General features: G+C 55.0%; 2 protein-coding genes across 4 annotated transcripts in view; one reads left to right on the top strand and one right to left on the bottom strand.

Annotated features, from left to right (window-relative positions):
• Positions 1 to 23053, bottom strand: part of RPL38 (ribosomal protein L38) — a 289914-nt gene that overhangs the window by 156642 nt on the left and 110219 nt on the right. The gene's annotated exons all lie outside the window — the stretch shown is intronic.
• Positions 1 to 23053, top strand: part of SLC39A11 (solute carrier family 39 member 11) — a 74857-nt gene that overhangs the window by 15879 nt on the left and 35925 nt on the right. For 2 of the 3 annotated variants that reach the window (XM_068655409.1, XM_068655408.1), the window contains one exon: positions 6698 to 6842. In XM_068655409.1, the coding sequence (XP_068511510.1) occupies positions 6698 to 6842 (145 nt within the window). The remainder of the gene's footprint in view (positions 1 to 6697; positions 6843 to 23053) is intronic. The other variant, XM_068655410.1, reaches the window with a different exon arrangement.

The raw sequence follows: 23053 nt of genomic DNA, 5'->3' as shown, positions 1-23053 counted from the left end.
GATGCCATCCCCTACCAAAGCTGTCCCCTCCGCTGTCCCAAGGCAGGAGGTGAGCGCGCAGCGTCTGAGGCTTGGGTGCTCGTGCAGCCGCTCCTCTGCTAGGTGAATTTACTGGGGGGGGGTTCAAATTTTCTCGGTGGACAGGGGATTGGTGACCTGAATCCTTTCTTTTCCTGCCGCAGAGGTGGGCCCTGCTTGTTTAGCGAGCTATTTTCTGCTAGATTGCCGGGAAAAAGCAAAACTATTTGCGCGCCTTTTGGTTTTGTAACGAGGGAGGTTACCCAAACCGCCTCCCTTCGGCCAAGCACAACATCCCCGTTACAAAACGAGGAGTTTCGTAACGAACCTCCAGGGTTTCCTCGGTGGCTTGGGAATGGTGTGCACGGCCCCGCTCCCCGGCCGGGTGCCAGCAACATTCCTGCCTCCTCCCGCAAAGCCTGAAGCCCCAGACGTGCCGACAGGGGAAATATCCGTCCGCTTGGCTTTATACAAACATCTTTTTGGCCAAAGAGATCGTTTTTAGTGATTTTTACTGCTGGCAGCCCACCTGGCTGTGGTGCTGCGGGGTCATCCCATGGGATGTGCTGGCTGTTGCCACCTTCCCACTGACACAGGAGGAAGAGGAGGATGAGGAGGAGGAGGAGGAGGATGGATTCTCGCGGCGCACCAGCGGAGGCCGGTGATTAAAGCTGCTGTTTGCAACCGAGAAGAATGATGAGTTATCAGAGCGGCTGATAATTAGCAGCGAATAAAATGTACTTGCAGTGATATTCCATCGGTTCCAGATAAACCCATACCCTCAGGGTTCACTTCGGCTTCCTGGCTCCCAGTTTTTAGGGGAAAGTTTGGGCGTCGCGCTGCTGCCGGCTGCTCCGTGAGAGCAGCACCTTGCAGCTCGGTGTTACCAGCCCACGAGGCGCTCCCGGAGCCAACCTGATGTGAAAACGCTGATTTTTTTTATTATTTTTCATTTTTGTGTGCCTGTGGACAAACCTCTCCCTTCCAATTCCCGCAGCAGCGCTGCCATAGCTACGGGCTGCGGGGCCGTGGGAGGACGCGGTGCCGGAGGAGCCAGATGGAAGATGCTCTGCGTGGGAAGAGGGAGCCCCGGGCCTCCCCCCGCGCCGGCTGCCGCGGCTCCGGGAGGTGTTTTGGTGAGCCTGGCACGATGCAGAGGGGATGGGGTCGGAGCTGATCCCGCAGCCCAGCTCCCAAATTGGCCCCGGTGTGAGTTTTTTTTGGGGAAAGCCGTTCCCTCCCAGCCCTGGTGGCGAGGCGAGGAAGGGGATCCCCGCCAGGATCCTTTTGGGAATGGGGCTTTGGGCTGCGTTTGTAGACCCCAAGCTCTTCTCGTGCCTGCCAGGAGCACACGAGCACGTGCCCTGCTGTCCATACATTAATTTTTTTCCTTGCATTTATCTTCTCTAGTGCTGTCCTACTCTCCTGGCGCTGTATTTGGCACCTCCTGGAGGCTTACGAGGACGGTTCTGATTCCTGCCCCTGGTTGCTCATGCTCTGGTTTAGTTTTTACGAGGTTTTGTTGAACTCTGGGGAGAAGTGGAAGAAATCCTGCGACACCTGACTGCTTTGCAGCCTGGCAGGCAGCGCTGGCCAGGCTCTCGTTAGCAACCTGAGAAGAATTGGCTAAGAAATGCCTTCTGTCCGTCCCGTTATGGCTGGTCCCTTGTTAGCAGTCTCCGAATTAAGATGCAAAGCGAGACATACCTGAGACTCTCGGAGCCCCTTTATCTTGTTTAAGGAAGTAAATTTCCCTTGAAGATGTCTTCATTACGCAGGGCTTTGTGGATGTGGGGTTACCGGGGGGTTTCTTTCACCTGGCCCTTATTAAACTCCTTCCTCCGACGTGCCCTGGAGGGGGGTGCCAGGCAGGGTGAAAGGCTTGGGGGGGGTGAAAATAACGTCTCTAGTGAGCAGCTGGTGATTTGAGGTGTAACGCGGGGCTTTTGTGGCAGAGAATGGCAGCATCGACTCGTTTGGGGCTGCCAGGCGATGAAGGCGAGCTGTTTGCTTATGTCCCGAAGCTGCGCGTCAGCTGCTACCAAAGATAAATACGATTGCACCCACTGCAGGGTCGAGAAAGGCTTTTTATTTATTTATTTTTTTATTTTTTCACGGCAGGGAGTATTTAAGGCTGCGCTCGGGTTGTTGGTTTCAGTGTTTTTGGTGGCGGATTGCCAGCGGTGCCTGGCTTGGGAAGGAGCTCCCCGTGTCCCTGCCAGCAGCTCCCCTCTCCCCGTCCCCTTGTGCCAGCTCGGTGCTGACTGTGATAACTCCATTTCCCTCAAGAAGGGGCTCGTCTGGGTTGGTTTTGGGACGCTGTGCTCCGTCCGAGGCTGTGCTGGGGACCTCGGAGCCATCTGAGTGCGTTTTGGGGCCGTCAAATCCCAGCCCCAGGCACGTCCCCAGCTGCAGGCAGCGCCCGTCCCCAATGACTTGAGGTCCACGTGGGGCTCGTTGTGCTTTGCAAGGAGCCCTGGCTCAGTGTTTGTTCTGGAATGACGTTCTGGGATCGATACAGCCAGGTGGCCATCAGCTTATTTATTTTTTTTTAATGCATTTTTAAGTGAGCAGGGCTCTGCAGAGCATGGGCGGTGAGCCGCACTGCCGCAGGTGCTGCGCCCCGAGGTGGCACGCACCGGGGACACCTCGGGGTGACTTTGGGAGCGGTGTGAGCAGCCAATTTCCCATCGGATGAGCACCGATGGGTGCCAGGGGAGGGCTGGGGGCGCAGCCACCCCTGGCAATTCACCCTGTGGCAGCTTTCAGTGGGCTGCAAGCCTACTTTTTTCTTTTTTCTTTCAGGTGCTGCGGGCACGGGGCAGGGATTCTGCGCCTCGCCAGCCGAGCTCCCCTGGAAGCTCCCTCCCTGCTAACTGAGCACTTCCTAGGGAAGCTGTTGTCCTTTCTACCTGCCCCTATTTCACATTTCTCACTACAGATCCTTTACTCTGCCTGAGACAAGGTGGAGCCGTGTGGCTCTGCTGCTGCACAGCCTTGGTACCGCTCCCGGCGCTGCGCAGGAGCAGCAAAGCTGAGCGAGGACGAGGCGCGGGCAGGATGCGACCACGCTGTGTCCGTGGTGGCCGCAGATGTGCCAGGTCTCCCCGTCCCCTCCTGGCTCCCCGCCCCGCTTTGTTCTTCTCCTTTAATCGCTTTCTGCTCTCCGCTCCGTTACCACTTTCTCTCTTTTAATAAGCGTGAAATGAGAGCCTCAGGGCACCATCACAGCGTGGCTCGTTGCTGCCTCTCATTTCCCTCTCCGTGCTGGCTCCTGGACGAGTTGGGAGCGTTATTTATTTGCTAAATAAGGCGGTGCCATTCATTCCATTTCCCTTTCCCCTTGAAACTCTTTCTGCTGCTAGCCGATGGGCTGTGGGCTTTGTCTCCTCCGGCTTGCTGGAGCCTGCTGTGGGCCTGCCAGGATGCTTTGCTGGGCAGAAATCCAAGACGAAAGCAAAGCAGAAGCGCCGTGGCTCCGACCTTCCCCGAGCTGTGGGTCCAGGCAGCACCTTCACATCGGGCACTCAGCGATCCGCACGCAGCCGGAGCATCCGAGCTTGTGTCCTGAGTTCCTTATCCATTTATTCTCACTCGTCGGATGGGGAAGAACAGATTATTTCTGAAATCTGCCACTCACTTGTCGTTCCTCCTTGGGTTTAAATTTTGGAGGCTGGCGTGGCAGCGAGGGGAATCCGAGGAGGGCCTGACCCCGCTGGGGGGCTCCTCGCCTCTCCTCCAGCCACTGCCACATCCTTGGAGAACGACGTGGCTGATAGGGCTTTTCTTGCTTCATCTAAAACCAAGCTGATGTGTCCTCCTTTCGGATTTATCCCTTTGCCCTGCGGAAGGCAGAACATGAAAAAAGGGAGAAGCCAGTCCCATACAGCAGGGATTGGCATGGGGATTTGCATGTCCTTGGCACGATCACTTTGTGGAGAGCCTGCTTCTAGGAGAATGAGGAGTCCTGCGCTCAGGTCTGCAGCTGGAGTGGCTTTTTGGCCCTGGGGGCCAGCAGCTGAAGGCACTCAAATAAATGGGATTTGCTGTGCTCCATCCCGAGCCCCTACGTGCAGCCCCGCAGGAGCGCCGGCCCGGCCCTAGCAGTGATAGATGCGCACAACGCCTGTTTCTTGTCTTTCAGAGGGAGGCACTTGCCCAAATATCTCAGTTTTACAGCTGGCTGCTTTGCTCCTGCTTTGAAGTGCATCCCTTTTTAGTGCTGCTGTCCATATAAGTAGAGATTCGTGCTGGGTTTTGATCAAGGCGAGGTGCAGGGGTAGGGCTGCGGCACGGCGAGGGCAGCGGCACCGCTTTGTTCTCCGCCGCCTCCACCTCGCTCGGGGATCCCTGCAACCACCGACTGCTCCCCCAGGGGAAAAAACCTTCTGATTTAAACCCAAAGGGGTCAAAGCACCCCGTCTGTGCGAGGGACAGTAAATAATCCTGGTACAGTGGTAGGGTTGGGGCTGGGGAGCAGGACGAGGCACCCTTTGGATTTGCCGTTTGAGGCACGGCGCTGCCTCGTGCCTTGCAGGACCTCGAGCACCTCCTGGGGTGGACATCGTGTGCCAAGGTGGAAATGGATGCCCCGATTGATTTATTGGGTATTTATCACGGCACAGCTCACCGAGAGCAGGGCGGAGGCAGTGTGGGAGGAGCGGGCAGGGCCATGAAAGCTGCGGGTGAGCAATCCTTGCCGTGTGCCGGGGCGGTGCGCCATCGATAACAGCAGCTCCGGGATGTTTGACCAGAGAAAATCAATTCCCCGGTGACTGCTGCGTCACCCGGGGTGCTAACAGGAACGGGGCATGTCTCCATACAAATTAATTCAGGATTGCTCTGCCTTTCTGATAACAAAAGCACGTTCTGCCTATTTAGACGAGTGCTGCGTGGGGCGGGGTTTTCTTTGCCGTCTGCAAGGATGCTTTTTTAGAAAAAGAGCTTTTTATTTATTTTTTTCTTTAAAAGGGGCTATGAAAATCTAATGACCTTCCTGCTGTATCTCCCCAAACAGAAGCGAGCGCGGTGGGGACTCCCTCGTCCCAGAATAGTTTTCCTCCAAGCTCTCCAGGTCTTCCTGTCCAAGTCTCTCGTTGCATCAGGCTTTCCGAAATAATCAGCCCCCGTGGTTATTTCAGTTAATACTAATTAGTGGCATGAACTAATTAACACGGGTTGACTTTCCTCTTCTCTTCCTAATGCGTTTTTAACCCACTGACACATTCCAATTAAGGGCCTCATGCAGGGACCGGACTGAGATGACTCAGAGCAATCACGGTTGGAACGGATCGCGTGCCTCGCTGAAGGTCACTAATATTTTTCCAAATTGATGGTGCTGCGTGTCTGTGCCCGCCAACGGGGAGGTGACTTAACCTGGCAATAGAAATCCGAAATATCTTCGAGTTTGCCTCCGTGTTGGTGTAAGCACATCCTTGGGGATCATATTGGTGACCGTGCGGTGCGCCGAGAGCGCGGCACGGAGCTGGGGGAGGAGATGCACGAATCTGGTGGGGATGGAGTGTGCAAAGCTGCTGCCACGGTGCCCGTAGCTTCTTTAATAAGGTGCCCGTCCTTGTTTCTCCTCGGGTTGTTGTGCTGTTGGTATTTCCTCAGGAGCAAGGAGACCGAGCTGCAGGGCTGCCAGCAGCAGGACGTGCCCACGAGCTTGCGTTCTTGGTCTCTTCCCATCTTACCCCATTTGGGTTGTGCTGCTGAAATTCCCATTTTTTTTCTCGGTGACGAGCCATCCAGGTTGTGCAGGATAAAGCCCATATTCCTCTATTTCAGCTCCTCCACGAGCTGTGTGCAGTTCCTCCCCGGGCAGACTCTGCCTTCTGCCAGCGGGTTCAACCTCGAGCACCCCGCGCAGCTGCTGGGTTAAAGGAGGTGAAAGCACCCTGATTAAACTGCAGGAGGGAGCAGGCAGCGGATCCGTCATGAGTATTAATAGTGCTGGTCAGACGATATTATGCAAATGATGGGAGAAGAGACGGTTTAGTTATTCATCTTTAACCTTTATTTTTGTTTAATGTGACCTTACCCGACGAGTCTCCCGTTACTGCCGCTGGCTGTTCGGGGCACGTCCGTTTGTTCTGTTGCCAGCTGAGCCAATGTTCCCGGCTGGTGACACCGAGCACAATCCAAACATCCATCCTGTGCATGCTGCTGGTGCTGCTCCAAAAGCCCCAGCCCTTCCAGGGTTCGGGAATTTTGGGCTCCATTTGGGTTGAGCAGCCCGGGGGCACCCAGCGCCTCGGATTTTACCTCTGCGTGTCCCTGTGCCATGGGGAGGGCAGAGCTGGTGTCCTCCAGGTTTCCTTTGGCCGATGCAGTTGGAGGCTCTGGCACGTCCTGGAGTCACTGCAGGTTCTCACGAGCTGTGTCCAGGCTGGCAGGGATTGCTCACGGGATGCCTCTCTCTGTAGGGTGCTGCTCGGTTCCCTGCAGACATTACACATAGCTGGGCAGTGTTGGTTTTGGCCGTTCCGCTCCGTTTTTTTGGGATTACAACGAGTACAGGAACATATTCCAAACGAGACTGAAGTTCATGGGCCCCTCTGGCCAAATTCCACTGCAATAACACGGTGGCTGTGCACGTAACATCTCCTCATGGTGCTCCCTGAGGATGGGGCTGGGAAGATGTGGGGAAAGCCTGAATTTGTCTCTTGCATTGCAGGGTTTCAGCGGACCCCCCCACGCGGCATTTGCCTTGAGCTACGACCCGCGAGCGGCGAAAGAGAAACACGAGCAGGAGCCTGCCTCTCGCCTGGACTACGAGAGCGAGTTGTCCATCCGGATAGGTAGAGCTGGGCACCATCCAGGCAAGCATCCTGTCATATACCAACCGCAGAGCGCGCGGGGGAAAAGCCCCCCGCTAAGCTGGCACCTAGATGTAACGTATGTGATTGAAATTGGATTGGCTTTGACACGTGCATGCGGAGTGCACCTCCTCTCCCCTCTCTGGAGCTGTCTCTGTGCTGGCTCTCGTTCCAGGAATCGTTGCTTCTGTTTCTCCTCCGGTTCTCAAAACCACTTGCACGTCTGTCTGTGCCTGTGAATTATTGATAATTAGATATCTCGTTCACCAGGGAAATGAAATCATCAGCTTATCTTGAAATAAGCTGATTTGGAGCGTGGGTGCAGTGAGCTCTAACCGTGCCCTCTCCGAGTGGTGCCACCTTGAAGGTGCCCCGTAACGCTGACCCGTGGTGGCCCTCCCCACTTGTAGATGAGGACTGGCCATCGTGTCATCACTCCTTATTTTTGGAGGTTAATAGCATTGTAGCTGCCAAAGCGTGGAATATAAAATATCTCATTGGCAGCTATCTCCTCTTCACGCAGCTTTTAAAGAGGGAACTTCTTGCTCGAGGTGGTGGCACCTTGTTGGGTGTCCCAGCTCCAGGGTGCGCACTGGGGACGGTGGTGGCCCCCTTCGTGCCCAGCTGCCTGCCTCTGGTCCTGCTGCTTAACAGTAGGCAAAGAAAACGTAATTTGGTGAATTAATCTTATTGCTCCTCTGCTTTTTTTTGGTTGGAAAAAAACTAAACTAGCAGTTTACAATATCTCGAGTATGATTGGGAGCAGATTGAGATGAGGAAACAATCCTTCTTCTTGCAAAGAGTGGTGCAACCAGGCTCTGTTATTTAACTGCGTTGCTTAATTGCGTGCTTCATGAAGTGTTTCAAATCCTCAGCATTCTTCAGGATCTGAAATATCAGCTTGGAGTTTTCCAAAGGGATGGAAGGAAGTTTTGTGCTAGACTCAGCGGGCTTCAGGTCCGTGATGTCTCGTAGCTCCTGGGAGAAGCTCAAGCTTGAAGACTGCTCTAGCCCTGCAGTCTGTAAGGCTGTTGCAGGTTATTTGTGATTTTGTCAGGTGGAGCTTTACATCCCAGATGCAATTTAATTTTATTCTTCGAGAAAAAAAAAAGTAGATAGCCCTGCGATTTTTCAGAAAGTTAAGCTGCTGGGTTTTATGCTTTCTTCTTCTCTCATCGTTGCAAACAACAACAGTGCAAATGGTTTTGAGAACAGAAAATTTCCATTAGGCTCGCTTGTTTTTCCTCTCTCCGGGGAAATGGCATTAAGAATCTACAATATGTTAATTCTTTTATTGTCTCTTGTTATTCTTTTGCTTACCGAAATGAAGTCGGTGTTTTCACAAGGCACATCAGGCCTTCCAAGAAGGCAGCTTTCCCCAGCGCTGGGCTCTGCTTGGCTGTGCTCTTGGGAACGCTTTGGGAACATAATGGGTATCTTCCAAGCCTAATGGGTACTAACTGGAATGTTTCATACTTAATCACTGTTGAATCATTGACCCTTGCTTCGTATTTACATGTTTTAAAGTCGCTAAAGCTGCGAAAACAAAACAGGGGAAAAAAAAAATCCCAAAGCTGCATTGTTTTGTGGTTGTCTTCTGGGGATGGCGGCGAGGAGAGGAGCAGGGGGACTGCTGTCGAAGTGAGGGGAGGAAGCATAAAAACGCAGCTCCCCAGAGCCCTGCGTGTCCCTGCTGCTGGAGGTTTGGATGGATTGAACTTGGCTGCGTGAGAGCAAAAACAACTGCGTGGTCATGGCTGGTTAGTGGGAGCCTTGCAGCTGCTGAGGGTAACCAACAGGCGAGGAGATTTGGGTTAGACCTGTAGAAAGGGAGATGGAGGAAATGCGATGGCTAAGTCTACCCCTCACCCATTCTTTTGGGAGAAAAGAAAATAAAATCTTGCTGCTTTTCTTCTCAGCAGCGTGTCTGGGGTGGCTCTGTGCCTCCCCATCACTTGAGTCCCTCGGTTTGCAGCGGGGAAGCCCGGCACCACCCAGGCACCACGCGTGCCCGGGGCTGTTCTGCTCCTCCTGCCCATTCCCGTGGGCTCCCCACGGATGCTGTCCTGCAGCAGGGCAGAGCAGGGCATCTTCTCACCCCATTGCAGGCACTGATGTGGCTCCGAACGGGATTTTAGGGGAGGTGCTGAGGTGTATGGAGTAATGGATGTGTCTCTGCATGTCCATGTGGAATGGAGTATGGGCAGATTTGGCATGAATTGCAGTGAAAATGTGTGCCTAGACTCGGTGTTTAATGACTGGGGTCACTGCTAGGCTTTAGTTCCTGCTAAACGGGGCCGTGCTGCCTGCAGCAGGGTGCTGGGGGCTGCCCCCACCCCACAGCCTCACCCAGGGCTCGGCACGCTTGGGTCTCCAAAATCGGGGGGAAAAACTTTGAGCAGGGTCACCAAAAGTTGCAGTTTCTGCAGGGCTGGGAGTCTGCGCCTGGCCCCTTAAATCGCAGCTACGTGCGTGGTGTGCCGGGGTTAGTTCTCAGAAAGGATTTACATACGGCATCGCACCTCGCAATCTGAGCCGTGACTCATGCTTCTGCCACAAGCTGGATATTGAACAGCGAGGCGCGCTGCTTCTCCGGCGTCCTGGTGCGCAATGATTCACGGCGCTCCAAATCAGATTACGGAGCCGAGTGGGAGGGCGGTGATGTTCCCAGCCAGCCTCCTTCGTTTTGCTTTAATATTCCTGCTGCTGTGCTGCAGGTGAGAGATCTCCTGTGTCCAAAAAAATGATTTCTAGGTGCGTTGTGGCAGAGGAGGTTACAGCAAAGTGGTCGCCGAGTGCTAAATCTCGTGGCACCGAGGGGCTGGGACCGGCCTCAGCCATTGCCCGCTCCGGGGCATGGATGTGGTGCACGTCTGGTTCTAAACACGGCTCAGTCCCAAATATTCGGGGGTAGCAGGGTTTGTTTTAATGACTTGGCTGACTTTTGGAAGGGCGAGATTTGGGAAATGGCACTGTGGTGCTCCTGCACAGATGTGCAGTAAGTAACTCCAGATGGGGATAGTAGTCGGGGAAAAAAAAAAGCTGGTGTTGGAAATCGTGCACTTAAGAAATGAAATTTCATTAAACTCCTCACTTTAATGAGCCGTGCTGTTTGGGGACAGCACGGACAAGCCTTGCTACGTATAATTTGTATTTTTTTTTTCCTTAAATTTGAGCTGCAGTGCTGTGCAGGCCCCTCTGGCTAAGGCTCCCGCGATGTTTTGGCTGGGGAGGCTCTCGGGCAGGACAGGCGGGTGTGCTGGTGGCACCGCCAGTGCCAGCCCCAGCACTGCCCCCAGACCCCCCTCCTGGGCCCGTTTCAGTAGCATCACACAGGCTCTACTCTTAATTTTCTGCCTCCTTTCTGAGGCTCTCATTTTGCCCACTTGTGTTTCATTTTTTTCCCCTACAAAGGGAATTATTGTGTACCGGGGCTGCTGCCGCCTGTACGAGAGAAGAAGCAGACCTTGTCCGTGCCGCGTCCCTTTCATCAGGGCACAGGCAGTTAAAATCCCGTAATGATGTAATAAACTCCTGATGAAAGGAAGGAGAGGAGCTGTTGAGATAAAAGAAGAGCCAAAACCTCTTAGAGAGCAATAAAAAAAAGAGGACATGAGTTGAATTGTTGAATTGTACGATGCAGCAGTGCGGGTATTGCTTGCCTCTGTCATCTCATTGTGTCCCTCCAGCCAGAAAATCCCCTCTTTGCCCTGTTCCTTCTGAAATTGTGGCAGGTTTGTGCACCACTTGCTCGGGGAGCAGCAGCTGGTGCGATTTGCACTGCCTTTAGGGGCTGTTCTGGGCTGCGCAGCCGGCGGGGAAGCCTCCATGTACCCATTTTGGGATGTGGCGAGGTATTTCTGAACGCTGAAGCTCCAGCCCTGGCACCGAGGGGCAGAAATCCTCCCTGTACCCCTTGTGGGGCGGTTTGCTGCTGTAAATTCCCCGTAATTTTCCTCCTTGTCCCCTCTCCCAGAGCAGGAGCCGTGAAGGAGCGCAGCCCTATAAACCTCTCCGGCCGCGGAGCCCGTCGTGATTCATGGCAGCAATATTCAGCCGGAGTCTCATGTGTGCCGTCGAGAGGTTCATGGAGTCGTTACAACTTCTCCTACACGGGGACCCTTCTGCAAAATGGGATGGCCACCGGTTTTAGGCGATCCCACTGCATTTGTAATAGCGTTGACACGCTCACACCGTGCCTGGCCCGGAGAGCGGCGGCGCTCCGAAGGCATCAATTCATTCTGCATGTTAATTGCCAGCCTTGATGAGGAACGCCTCTGGCTATGTCTGTATCGATCTAAAAACCTTCCTAATGCCCCTTTCTGGAGCATTTTGAGCGGTTATTGGCCATCCTTGTCAGGCTGGGCTCTGTGCTTGGGTTTTATGGTCGTGGCTAAATGTGGATTTATACACACAGAGCTTCGAAACTATAAAAATGCGGAGCATGCGTTGCCTCGACCTGATAAACAGCCTCCTTCAAATGTGGGCTCGTGCCCCTATTATCCTGGTCAGAACCTTGCTCTCCTTTATGGAGGAGCAGAGCCTGTTTTTACCCATTAGTTATCAGTTATTATTATCTGTTACTAATAGGGAGGAGGCAAACCAGCCTGCAGCAGCACCAGCAAAACGGCTTTCGGATTCCTTGGGTGGTTTCCTTTTATTTTTTATTTTTTTCAGGTTTCCTTGGGGTGGTGCTGGATCTTTAAAGAGCTCAGCTGCCCTTCCAAGCGGAGAAGTCTTTAGCTGGAGCTGGAAGGTTGTCAAAAGGGTTTTGGGCCCTTGAGGAACAGCTGCTCGGAGTAAGGCTGGGGTGGCGCTTGGGAGCTTTGTCCTGCGCTTTGCTCCCAGTGCACAGAGCTGTAACGTGCGTGAGAGATGCTGGCAGGCACGGACAGCTGCTTTATCCGCCCGCCGAGGCACAAACTGCCTCCGCACTCGCTGCCTTCACGGCTGCTTGGCAAGCCAGGAGCTCCGAGCCGAGGGGAAGCAGCCGGCCCTCTCCGCGGAGGAGACATCTGCGTGTGCCGTGCTCCTGGCACCTCGCGCCGCTGCCTGCGCTCTTTGCGCACGGAGCCTTTCCTGGCTCCTCGTTGGCACGTCCTCATTTCCTGGGCTGCAGCCAACGTTCTCCCAAGTGAAGCGTGTCCAGAAGGGCTCAGCCTCGCTCCCAGCTTCTGCTCCAGTCTGCTCAGCTCCCGGAGTTGCTGGAGAACTGCGGTGTTATCTCCATCATCTCCGTTACCGCCTCCTCGGTGAGACTTCGGGGTAGCGCTCACCCCTCCTGGAGCTTTCCAGGGCGGTGGTGCAGGTGCATGAGGATGGCACAAATTGAGCTTGCTCAGCATCAGATTTGGGCTGGCTCCGTTGGTATTTGTGCCCCGCAGGTACCTCTGCAGCGTGTGCCGTGCCACAATGCCTCGTGCATCCCGCGCTGCCTCGGAAGGGGCCAGCTGCTACCTGAGGACGGAAAGGCTTCTGTCGGTGAAGTGCCTTTTCCTGTCAACCTCTCCTCCCGCCTGTGTCAACACAGGCACAGATTGAATAGTGCGAGGATGTGGCTTTCCTGCTCGGCTGTTTGCTCTGCAGTCCAGCTGTCTCTCAGCTCTGGAGGCGAGGAGTTTCCAGGCGCTGCAGCGTGCGCAGCCCTGCTTGGGCTTCAGGTAGTGCCAGGGATGGTGCAGCCTCTGCTCCGTGCTTGCTGCTCTGCTCTTGTTCCGTTTGAGCACGATTTGTTAATCCAGGAGACTTGCTAAAGCCTGCTGAGTGACGTGCTGGGTAGGACCCGTGCTCTGAGATCAGCCCAGTCAGCAAGCAGAGGCGCTTTCTGTGGGTTAGGGCTCATAATCGCAGGACTCATTTCCCAAATTGAGCCTCGTTACCTCCGTGCAGTGTTATCAAGGAGCTTTAATTTCCTGGCCACACCTGACAATCTGTTACCTCTTTTCACTCGATTTTTAATGCTGCATCCCTATAAAATAGGCTGTTCAGCCTCATCTCCATCCTCAGCCTGGTGATTCAGCTCTGGCAGCTCGGACAAGCGTGCGCACACGTGCGTGAGCGCGGTGCTGGCGGGGCTCTGGTGCTGTAACTGCTCCTCCAGCTATAAATCTCCTGACCTAGCGAGGTAACAGGGCACTGGGACATCCCTCAGGAACGTCTCCAGCACTGGTTTGGGCTGGACGGGGGTTGGCACAAATGAGGTTTGGGAGAGCACCACCACTCCCCTGCAGCTGCCTCGAAGAAACCCTTAAATCTCGAGGTTTATTAAACTGAACTGAACCAGCAATCAGCATCATTGCCTCTGGAGTGGATGTTTTGTGTTTTTTTTTTTGTCTTCATTCAATAAGCACAATAATTCATTTATTTTCTTGATATGGTTCTTCAGTTGAGTGGGGACAGGCGTGATTCTCATTCACCCTAAGGATGCTTTTGGGGAGTGGAATGAAAAATCAGGATCCCCAGCAGTGGCTGCGAGTTGCAGCAGCAATATGCAGGGAGAAAAGAAATAGCAGGGCACGTACCACGGAGCGAATTAAGGGAAGGGAATAAATTACATCAGGAAATGGGTTGTTCCCCGCATTAAAACTTAATGATTTTAAGGGTAAGTGTGTAAAAACACAGCACAGCTGCGTCACCAGGGATGATGCGTCTTCAAGGGAGTAAAAGCGCATGTCGTGGGGTCTGTAACTGGGGGGGGTGGGAATTTGGACAATCCCAAACCTGCCTGAGAGGAGCTGAGGCAGTCCCCAGCCCCTTGTGTGTGTATTTATGGACAGTGTGCTGATCTGCTTGTGGTTCTTACACCTCCGGGTGACCTGCGTGCCTCGCGGTGTGGCCACGGGGGGGTCTATTTATAGGAGAGCCTGTGCTGCTTTGGGATTTTTAATTGTTGTGCCTGCTGCTGCTTGGTGCTGGGCGCTTCCACTCTCTGCTTTGCTTCAAGCCAGCTCTGAGCAAACGCAAACCTCTCCAAAATCAGGGTGATGATTCTCTGGGTGCACAAAGGGGCACGGGGGAACCACGAGGGATTTTTATCGCATAAAAGCTCGTGGCACTCGTGCAGGGCTTTTTATCTCTGCAGAGCTGCACAAATGTGTCCTGATCCTCCAAGAGATGCCCAGAGGTCCAGCAGGCACCCCACATGCTGGCTGAGACTGGGGATTGGGTTCTGGGATGCCTTTGTGGGGCTGAACCCATGACCCTAAAACATGGGGATTTAAGGTTTTGGCCCCATTTCTGATTTGCAGCTGGCGGGCTGCAGCCAGGAGCTCTCAGCGAGGTGTCCCCGCCATGGAGCAGGCGGGGAGGCTCTGGTGCATTTCTTTGGAGGGCAGCGGGTTTGGTTTCCTAATCACGGCAGTCCTCGTGTGATTTGTGGTGCTGATTTTTTTTCCATCCCATCTGATTTCAATTCCAGCACGTTTCCATTTCAGGTGAGGGTGGCCTGAGACAGTCGTTCACGTCCAGGCTCTCTCCGTGCAGCCTTCTCCGCGTGGTATATGGCACAGGATGACAGAACATGCCTTTTCGCTAAAAATCGATGTCTTGTTTCCTCCCCCCCAGGAAGCTTTCCCAGCTACGAGCATTGATTGCTCTGATAAACACCACGCTTATGCCATAATTGCTCTTCGGGGTGGTGGAACCAGCCCTCTGCTTGCTGGCACCTTGTGGGGTTGGGTCCCTGGGTTTTATTTTTTGCAGCCTCACAGGGGAGGGCGCAGCGGAGAAGTCATCCTGCACCTCAGAGCACTCAGCTCGTAAGGAACAGCAAAAGAAAGCCAAAAAAAAATAATATAAAAAAAGAAGTTTGTTTGCCCAGGTAGAGTTGTCTCACCCGATGGCCACGTGCAGAGGTGCGACTGCGCTGCCCTGGATCTCCGGTGTCCTTTGGGGGCACCCTGCAGCTCCTGGGGCGTGGGGATGGTGGGGATGGGGCTGTGGGGATGGGGCTGCAGGCATGGGGAGCCTGCCCTGCCGTGATCCCAAGGAGGATCAGGGGTGTCCTTTGTGCACATGGTGGCACCGTGTGATCCCCGGGCACAGCCGTGCACCCTGTGAGCGCAGCGCCCTGGTGCAGGGCGCCGTACAATTACTGCAATTTCCTCCTTTTTTTTTTTTTTTGGAGGAGTTTTAACAGCCACCGCAGGCGCACGTGGGAATTGGGAAATGAAGGTGACCAAAGAGGTTTGGTGGAGAAACAGAGCAGGCGGTGGGATCTTAAACGTGTGCTGGAATTTTTTATGGGTACATCTGTTTGCGTAGCTGTGACATCCAGCGTGTGCTGCATGCAAACACACAGCGTGGGCACCGTGCGGACCTGGCTGGCTTCCTTATTTTTAGCTTGCAGCCCTGGGAAAAACAGCTTCAGAGCCATTGTAGTGGAACTTCATCTTGAACCTGTCCGTATCTGTTTTCATGTACTTGATACTTAAATGTTAATTACTACTTGCGCTATGCAACAACCGCATGAATATATTAGACGGAGGTTTAATTATTAATGTGCTTTTACAAGCATAATTTTTGGTACTAAAAAGCCTCCGTGGCTGTTCAGCCGAGCAGTGCCAGACGTGCTTGGACCTTCAGACTGTTCAGCTCCTCGGAGGGTCTTGGATTTCTTCAGGCAGAGCAGCTCGTGGCAGGGACCCCTCTGCCCCGTGCGCCCTAACAGGGGAAGGTCACCCTCTGCAGGGAGACGAGCAGGACAGGAGGAGAGCAGTAGCGATGCTGCTTTTGGAGATATTTGGAGGTGACAGCGGCCAAGTTTTGCCTGCGGTGATGCATTTAGGGGCTTGTAAATCCTGGGGAGGGCCAGCCCCACTGTTGGGCACCGGTTCCAGGCCAACCCAGCCACACGACCTGCGCGATGCCCGCTGACCCTGCTTCAGTCCGTACCTGTTTGTCTGTTTTCATAGCTCACGGGCAGGTGGGACGTGATGGCCAGTCTGCTTTCAAGAGTTTGGTGTGAGGAAGAATTCTTCAAGACTTCTGGCAGCTGCTCTGCCCTCCTGGGGCCGGCCACGTGAGCTCCGCTTTCCTGCCGCCTGGCAGCGGGTCGGGGTGACCGCGGGGGTGGGCCAGCATTTACCAGGGGCTTTCACAGCCTCTTGTTGGACAGAGATGCTTGGAGACAAGCTGAATGCATGTCAGCTGGAGGATTAGAGCGCTCGAACAATGTTTTTTGCAGAAGACTCTGATGTTAGTCATGCTATGCAAATCCCAGAGCTGCTGCAGCGCAGCCATCACCTTGCGCACGCCTGTCTTCAGTGACATCAGGGTGACTTCAGCACTATCAATATTTTCGATGTTATTTTTAGTGCCTGTGCATCCCGACAGGCTGGCGAGGAGACAGCTGGCTCCGCGGGCTACCCTGGGAAGCGACGTTGCAAGCGGCTCCTCCTGGGGGGACCCGTACCCGGAGCTGCCCCCGGCGTGCTGGGGGCTCCCCTGTGCCACGGGAGGATGCTGGTTCTGGGGTGGCGCTGGGCTGCGGAGCCGTGCAGGAAGGAGATATTTGGGTCTTTGCATGTTGTGTTTTTTACCATTAAAATCCCAGGCTGCTGGTTTGCAGCTGTTTTGCCCCTGGCCTTGAGAAAGGAGTGCCTCGTGCGGCCGGGTGCGTGCCCATCCCAGGGGTGCCTGGCGAGGGGCTGGAGCAGGGGCTGCAGCACCATAACGGGGTGATTTTTAAGAATTCAGAAAGCTCTGTGAGAGGCAGAGGTAGCAGGGGCTGTGCTCCTGTGGGTCTTGCACTGCGCCGAGCCCCGGCTGCCTGGGAAGGTGTGCGCTGTGGCTGAGGTTTTGTCAGCACCCGGACCTCTGCCCTGGCTCTGTTTCGTTTGAATTTGCCGGTGGCTGAAGGGAGCGAGCTCCTGCTGGTGCTCTTGCCCTAACAGCAGAGCTTCCCCTCTCATTTTGCCCCTTTTCAAAGGCAGAATGGCTCTGAAGCAGCTGCCCTGCCTCGGATCTCTCTGACACCTCCTGACCCATCCCGGAGCCGCTCGGTGATGCCCAGGGGACCCGGGCGACCTCGTGCCTGGTGGCCGTGGCCCCGTCCTCGCCCAGCCTGGAGCAGGTCTGTGTGGGAGTTCTGTTGTGCCGGGAGAGCTGCCGAATAAATAACCCCAATTAGAGAGCGTCTCTCTGCTTTTAAATGGGCTCTGCTGGGCTGAAATGACTTCGAGTTTCAAGCTGTGCCTGTCTAATGGGTTGGCTGCTCAGCCACCCTGCCCGTCGCCTAATGTCCTTCTCAGCGGTCTCTTTTAAATGAGGGCTTCATTTCATCCCCGTGCGGGGTGCAAGCGGCGTTCAGCCCGGCTGGGCAGGTGATTGTTGGCCTCCTGGTTGTTTTTCTTCGTCTCCTCTGCTGCTTGGTGTTGGAAGGGGGCAGCTAGAGCAAGAGCAGAGGGGGCTGTGCTGTCCTCGCGTCGCAGCCCCCTGTTTGGAGACAGCGCCCTGAACTTCTCCATCTCCGTTCCCACGCAAAAGAGCTGCAGCAGAGAGCTCCAGCGATGCTTTTCCTGTTTTTATTTCTTTATTATTTTTTTATTCAGTGGGCCACGGAAGCAGGAGGGAAGCTGGAACAGCCCCAGCACCTCGAGCAGGAGCCCCTGCCTGCGAGGGAGGCACGGCGCTGCTCGGGCAGGTGCAGGATGCGGCCCCTCCTGCTGCCTCCAAGCCCCCTGCACCCCCAGCTCCTCCTCTCTGTGCTGATTAATCCCAATTTGGGTGCTGAATCCCATGGCTTAAGTGTTTGTCCTACAAAACGGATTTAAAAAAAAGTTGATGTTCTTACTTCTGGCTGATTGTACCCCGCTGCTTTCCAGGCTTGGTGCAGCGCAGCAGAGCTGTGCCCAGCGCGATGTTTTCAGCCAGTTTCTTGCCATGGGTTGGTGCTCGCCCCTTCTGTGGATGTTCTGCACTCCGTGTACCTCCCCCTTGCTGCCTCAGGGCTTTGGCACTCAGCTTCTGGAGAGCTCCGGATGAAAAAAAAAACAACAAAAAAAAAAAAACAAAAAAAAACAAAACCCTTTCCCCCCCCTTTTTTTTTTTTAAAGCTTGGTGGTTTCTCACCGCTTTTTCTTACAAGCCCCAAAGAAACCTCTATTATTTATTTTTTATTTTTTTTTTGAACCGTCTTTCTCTGCGAGTCCTGGAGCTGCAGCCTGGTGGTTGCCATCTGTGCCTCGGCACGGCAGCAGGAGGCTGCTCGCCCCCGGCCCCGGTGCGCCCTGCGCACCCTCGGTGCGTGCCGCTCGGCCCCCGGGGCGGCTGCGGCGACGGAGCCAAGCGGCGGCTGCTCCCCTTCAGAGCCCCGGCACGGATCTGCCGCAGCAGATGGTGCGAAGCGCCTCGGAGTCATTACGGAATCGCACTGAATCTGCAATTACGTGTAATTAAAGTGCTGCTTATTTATTGATTTTGCTGCCAACGGGTGGCTCCTCTTTGTTAGCGAGGGGATCCGGCCGGGCGCTGCGGAGGGGTGGTTCTGCTGCAAGCAGAAGGCGGCACTTCGTGGCATCTGCAGGCAGAGTTTGGGTTTAAAAGCAGTCATTCAGGCACTTTCTGGGCTCTTTCTGCCCAGGCGTGTCTCTTGGGTGCACGTGGGGACTGTCCCCTGTGCCATATCCTGAGTTTTGTACTCCTGGAGCTGGTGGCCCGGTGCTGCTCCAGCCTTGGCTCTGCCGTGGGTGGGGGAAGAGCTGGGAAAACGCAGTTTGTAGGGTGAAATTTTTGGAAGTTGTGCTTCGTTCTCCAGGTGGACCTCAGCAGCTTTGCGAGAGCGTGGCGGGGTGGCTGAGAAATTTGGCTTTTAAATTTCAGTAGCGACGGAGACCTCTTCATGCAGGAATCAGCAGTGCCTTCGACTTGAAACAGGAGTTGGCTGCTTAGTGCTGGTTTTTCTTTTATAGAAATGCAGATAAAAGCTGCTGAAAATGGTCCTTTATGGAAATACTAGAGGGAAATTTAAGGATTTTTTTTGCCAGTGTGTGCCTCCCAGCTACATTCCTGCACTGCAGCAGAGGGAGGAAGGAAGGAAGGAAGGGGGGGCCGATGTGGGTCTGCAGCCTGAGTCATCCTCAGCTTCCTCACCCCAGGCTGGGACACGTCAACTTGCTTTGGATTCGAGGGTAAAAGGAAAAGTAGCCTCGCTAATCCCCATAAATATATGGTGGTGGTGGTTCAGAGCCTTTTTAATACAAGATTTGGAGAGGGTTTTGCTGCCGTTGCCCACCTGACGTGAGCTGCAGGTCAAGCCCTGGTTTTGCTTTCCTGGTTTCACCCTAGGGGCTGCCTAAAATAGGAACGTCAGGAAGATAACAGCAGGCTGGGAAAGAAGGAAAAGCCCGGGGTCCTTCTGTCAGCATAGGAAGGTGTCTCCTGCTCTCTGGACAAAGCTTTTTGATGCATTTTCTTCCCCGTGGGCATTGCCACCCGCGAGGAGCGATTTCTTCAGAGTTGGAGGAAGGGGGTCCCGTGCGCCATGCCCGTTTTGCTTCTTTGTTTGCACAAACTGCTCTCGTTGTTCTGCTGGGAGGTGTTCCTGTGGACCAGGGGGTGCCCGGCTCGTGTGTGACCCCCTCGTGATGTGGCCCTCCGAAATTCATCCCCGTGCGCCAGGGGGGTCGCGTCCCACCAGCAGCCCGATGCTTTCCTCCACAGCTCTGTGATCACCATCTGAGCCCGCTGCAGGCTGGTTCGGTCCCGTCTCATTTCCTGATAAGAGCCCGGTGTCCTTTTAAGCAGGTACCGGGCTTCCTTCCCTTCTAACTTCAGAAATTCGGTGTGTCTGAGCCCGCTAAGATAAGAAGCTGTTCCCTGCCAGAGATCGGAGATCTGAACACAGCTCAGCCCTCTGAAATGGAGTGATTAAATTAACTTGAATGTGTAAAAATCCAGCATAAAATGATTCAGCAATACGCTTCATCTACTGGGAACTCTTTAAAGAGCTCTTGGAAGTTAGCATGAATTAGTTTGCTTAAAAGGACCTGGTGCATGTAATTACATCTAACGTCGTGCCGCTGCTCTTCCCCACGAAATTAATCTTTAAACACCGCAGACCTCGAGTGGCGAGGCTTTTGGCACTCCTCCTCCTCTATTTTGACACGAAGTCAGCTGTGCCACCCCGAGGGGCGAGCGACACCTCGGCCTCGTTCTTACTGCAGGTTTCCACCCCGTGCTTGGCTGGTGCCGTGTCACCTCTGCTCGGGGCTCGGTGCTTCGCCAGGACACGGCTCTGGTGGCAGCAGGGTCACCGTGATGAGCTCAGCCACGTCGCTGCATCTCGTCCTGGTGAGATACCTGCTGGTTTTTGGGGATGGGGCCAGGCTGATCCCACACCAGGCGCTCGCTCCCTGCTGATCCCCCTGCTCTGGGGACCCTGCTCCAAACTTGGGCACCTCCATCCTCCTCCACCTCCTCGTGGAACAGCTGCTGAGGCATCACCCCTGCCACGGACAGGGGCTTGAGGGTGGTGGGAATTAATTTTTGCAGCTGTGGAGGCGCAAAGTGCTGTCTGTGTGCTTCTGGTTGGGATTTCCAGAGGCTTGGTTTGTCCAGGACAAACTTGGGACGAGCTCTGCTGTTTCATCCCTTTTCTTTTTTTTTTTATTGCATTTCTCAAGTGCCTCTTTGTCTGAATTAAGAGCCGCATTATGGATTCATTTTCCCGTCCTCGAGCGTGCCCGAGTGCACAGCAGCAGCTCCCTGGGACCAGCACAGGCAGCACGTGGCAGCTTGAAGGATCACCGGCGGTGGGAGATGAAGTGGGGCGGCACGGAAGGTCCGTGTACCGCCTGGCTGCTCTAGATAAAGGATGGCACGGAGGGCTAGAGCAGTAATTCCATCCAATTTCACCCGTCCCCGGTGATGGATTGCAGGGAGGAGAAGTTTCTGTGTCAGGATCAGGGCTGCGGGGATGGAGGTGACACTGGTAAAGTGGGGGAGGCTGGGGAGGGAGGGAGACGGGTGGCACGGCTGCAGGCACCAGGTTGCCACTTGTGCCACGGGTCCCCAGGGAGCAGTGGGAGCACACTGTGATTTTGGGGATGGAAAGGGAATTGGGGAAGGTGTGGGGATGACATTGGTTGCAGCTCCAGCCAGCATCTCCTCTGCTCTTCCTTCCCTTCTCCCCCATTACTCCGGGCTCTGTTTTCAGGTTGTTCCCTGTGCGCTTTTTCATTTTTTTTGTGGGTGCAGGCTCCAGGCTCTCCTTTTCCTGGGCAGCTGCAGCCTTTTGGAGGTGTGGGACCGGGGGCTGGTGCCAGCACAGGGCAGGCTGGCGTGCTCCAGCATCCTCCTGACTCCAAACTTGAGACGGATCCCGGCAATAATCGTGTGTCTGAGAGCAAGTGGTAGTCAGTCATGCTGAATTAAACAACCTTTTATGAAAGCTCCTGTGCACGCTTGGATAAATGAAGGCTCCTAATAGACAGTGAGTCATGACACTCTCTATTTATCTTCCATGCTGAAAGCCTGAGCAGATGCAGGGACCTCTTTTATCTGCCAGAAACATTGGAAATGAATTTGTTATGTGAGGGGGGGGACCAGAGGGGTGAGATCCTGCCAGCAGCCTGGGCTCGCAGTCACCGCGGCGTGCGGATAAGTGTCACAGGTGGCCCTCTTTGTCCCCAGCACGATGGTGGGGCTGATGGCACTGGTTTGTGCTGGGGAATGTGGGGCAATGAGCCCACGCTGCCATCTCTGAGCACTTGGGGTGTTTTCTTCTCACCGAGCCGAAGCACGGTGACAGGGGTAGCCTCTTCCCTGCCTGCTTTGTGGGTTTGATCCCTGCGCTTCTCTGCTGCTTTTGCTAGAGGTAAATTAATGATATTTTTAAAAGGCGCCCTTATTCTGAGCACGGGCAACTGCAGGGAGCTCCTCGTGCTGCGGCTTTGTTCTGCGTGCAGCCTCCCCAGCAGCTGGGCTTTCCTGGCGTTTGGGGACTCGTTCCTTAAACGAGAGCCTTCTCCCTCTGCACTTCCATTTCCAGCTCCTCTGCTCCGTGCTGCCGGCTCTGATCGGAGCAGACACACGGCTCAGCTCCCTGCCTGCTCCCCTCCGCCTCGCTGGGAGCCTGCGGCGCGCGGTGCCCTCCCCGTACCTGCCTACGAGGGAGAGCAGCCCTCCCAGCAGAGGTGCGGTGCTTAATTACTCACAGTAATTAAAACCTCTTACGGAGGTGCCAGATAAGAGCAGCGTGGAGCAGCTGTTCGCTGCCACCCATCTGCTCCTTTGGGGCTCCCCGAAATTCCTGCAGAAGGAGCCCGAGGGGAACAGGAGCGGAGAGGTGCGGGGCGAGCGAGGAGGGCTCCGGGTCCTGGTGTTCCCCATCAGCTGGGCGCTCTGTGCTGGGGAGAACAGCTGGGCTGACAGCTCCCGAGCCAGGTGCTGGCAGCAGTCCTCGAAAAGAGCCTGAAACAATGGGGGAAAAAAAAAAAAAAAGATGCAAAAAGATTGATGGCGGTGTCCTCGAAAGGCAGAGCGTGCCGCCGCTGTACCGCGAGCGATGCGTGGGCGCAGCTCCGAGCGTGCGTCTGGCTCGGCTTCCCGAGGGCTGTGGCTGTTAATTCTGATGAGGTTTCTCTTCTGGGGCTCCCTCGTGGCCAGAAATTGAAGGAAGGCAGATGGGAGGGTGGCAGCAGGGGCTGGCACCCGGCAGCTCGGTGCGGAGGGCTGAGCTGGGGAGCGGTGCCACCCTTCTCCTGTGCCGTGGTGCTCCCCCTGCTGCAGGTCTCCGTGGTCCTGGGACCCCTCAGAGCCACTCCTGCTGCTGTTGGCCCTCACCCAGTTTCTCTTTGTTGCACAAGAGGTGGGATCTGGGGTTGATTTTGCAGCGTGGTTTCATCCCTGTGCCCTTCTCCACCCCGGTGGAGCTCCCTGTGCCAAGTCCCTGGTGTCGTGTGGGTGTGTGTAGGTGTGTGCCACCTTGTCTCAGCTGCCCTCCTGCCTGCTCCGTGCCTCACCACGCAGGGCAGCAGCTCCGAGGACAGAAGGGAGATGCCAGGTTGAAACCAGCCACCGAGGGCTTCCCGGAGCAGGCAGTCGGAGGAAGGAAGGGTTGTGCTGGCCGGCATCGCCTCGCACAAGAGCTGAGCCCGACCTGCTTCTGCTAATTGCTAACGAGCTGCTGACACCTCATGGGCAGCCTCGGGAAGCACTGCCTGGCTCTGCGCTCCCCGTCCTTGCCCGTGGGGTGCGAGCTGAGGGTGCTGAGC

This window comes from Anas acuta, chromosome 18, assembly GCF_963932015.1.
Source record: "Anas acuta chromosome 18, bAnaAcu1.1, whole genome shotgun sequence".
NCBI lineage: Eukaryota > Metazoa > Chordata > Aves > Anseriformes > Anatidae > Anas > Anas acuta.
Note: the sequence above shows the minus strand (reverse complement) of the source record. Positions and strands in the feature narration are given on the sequence as shown.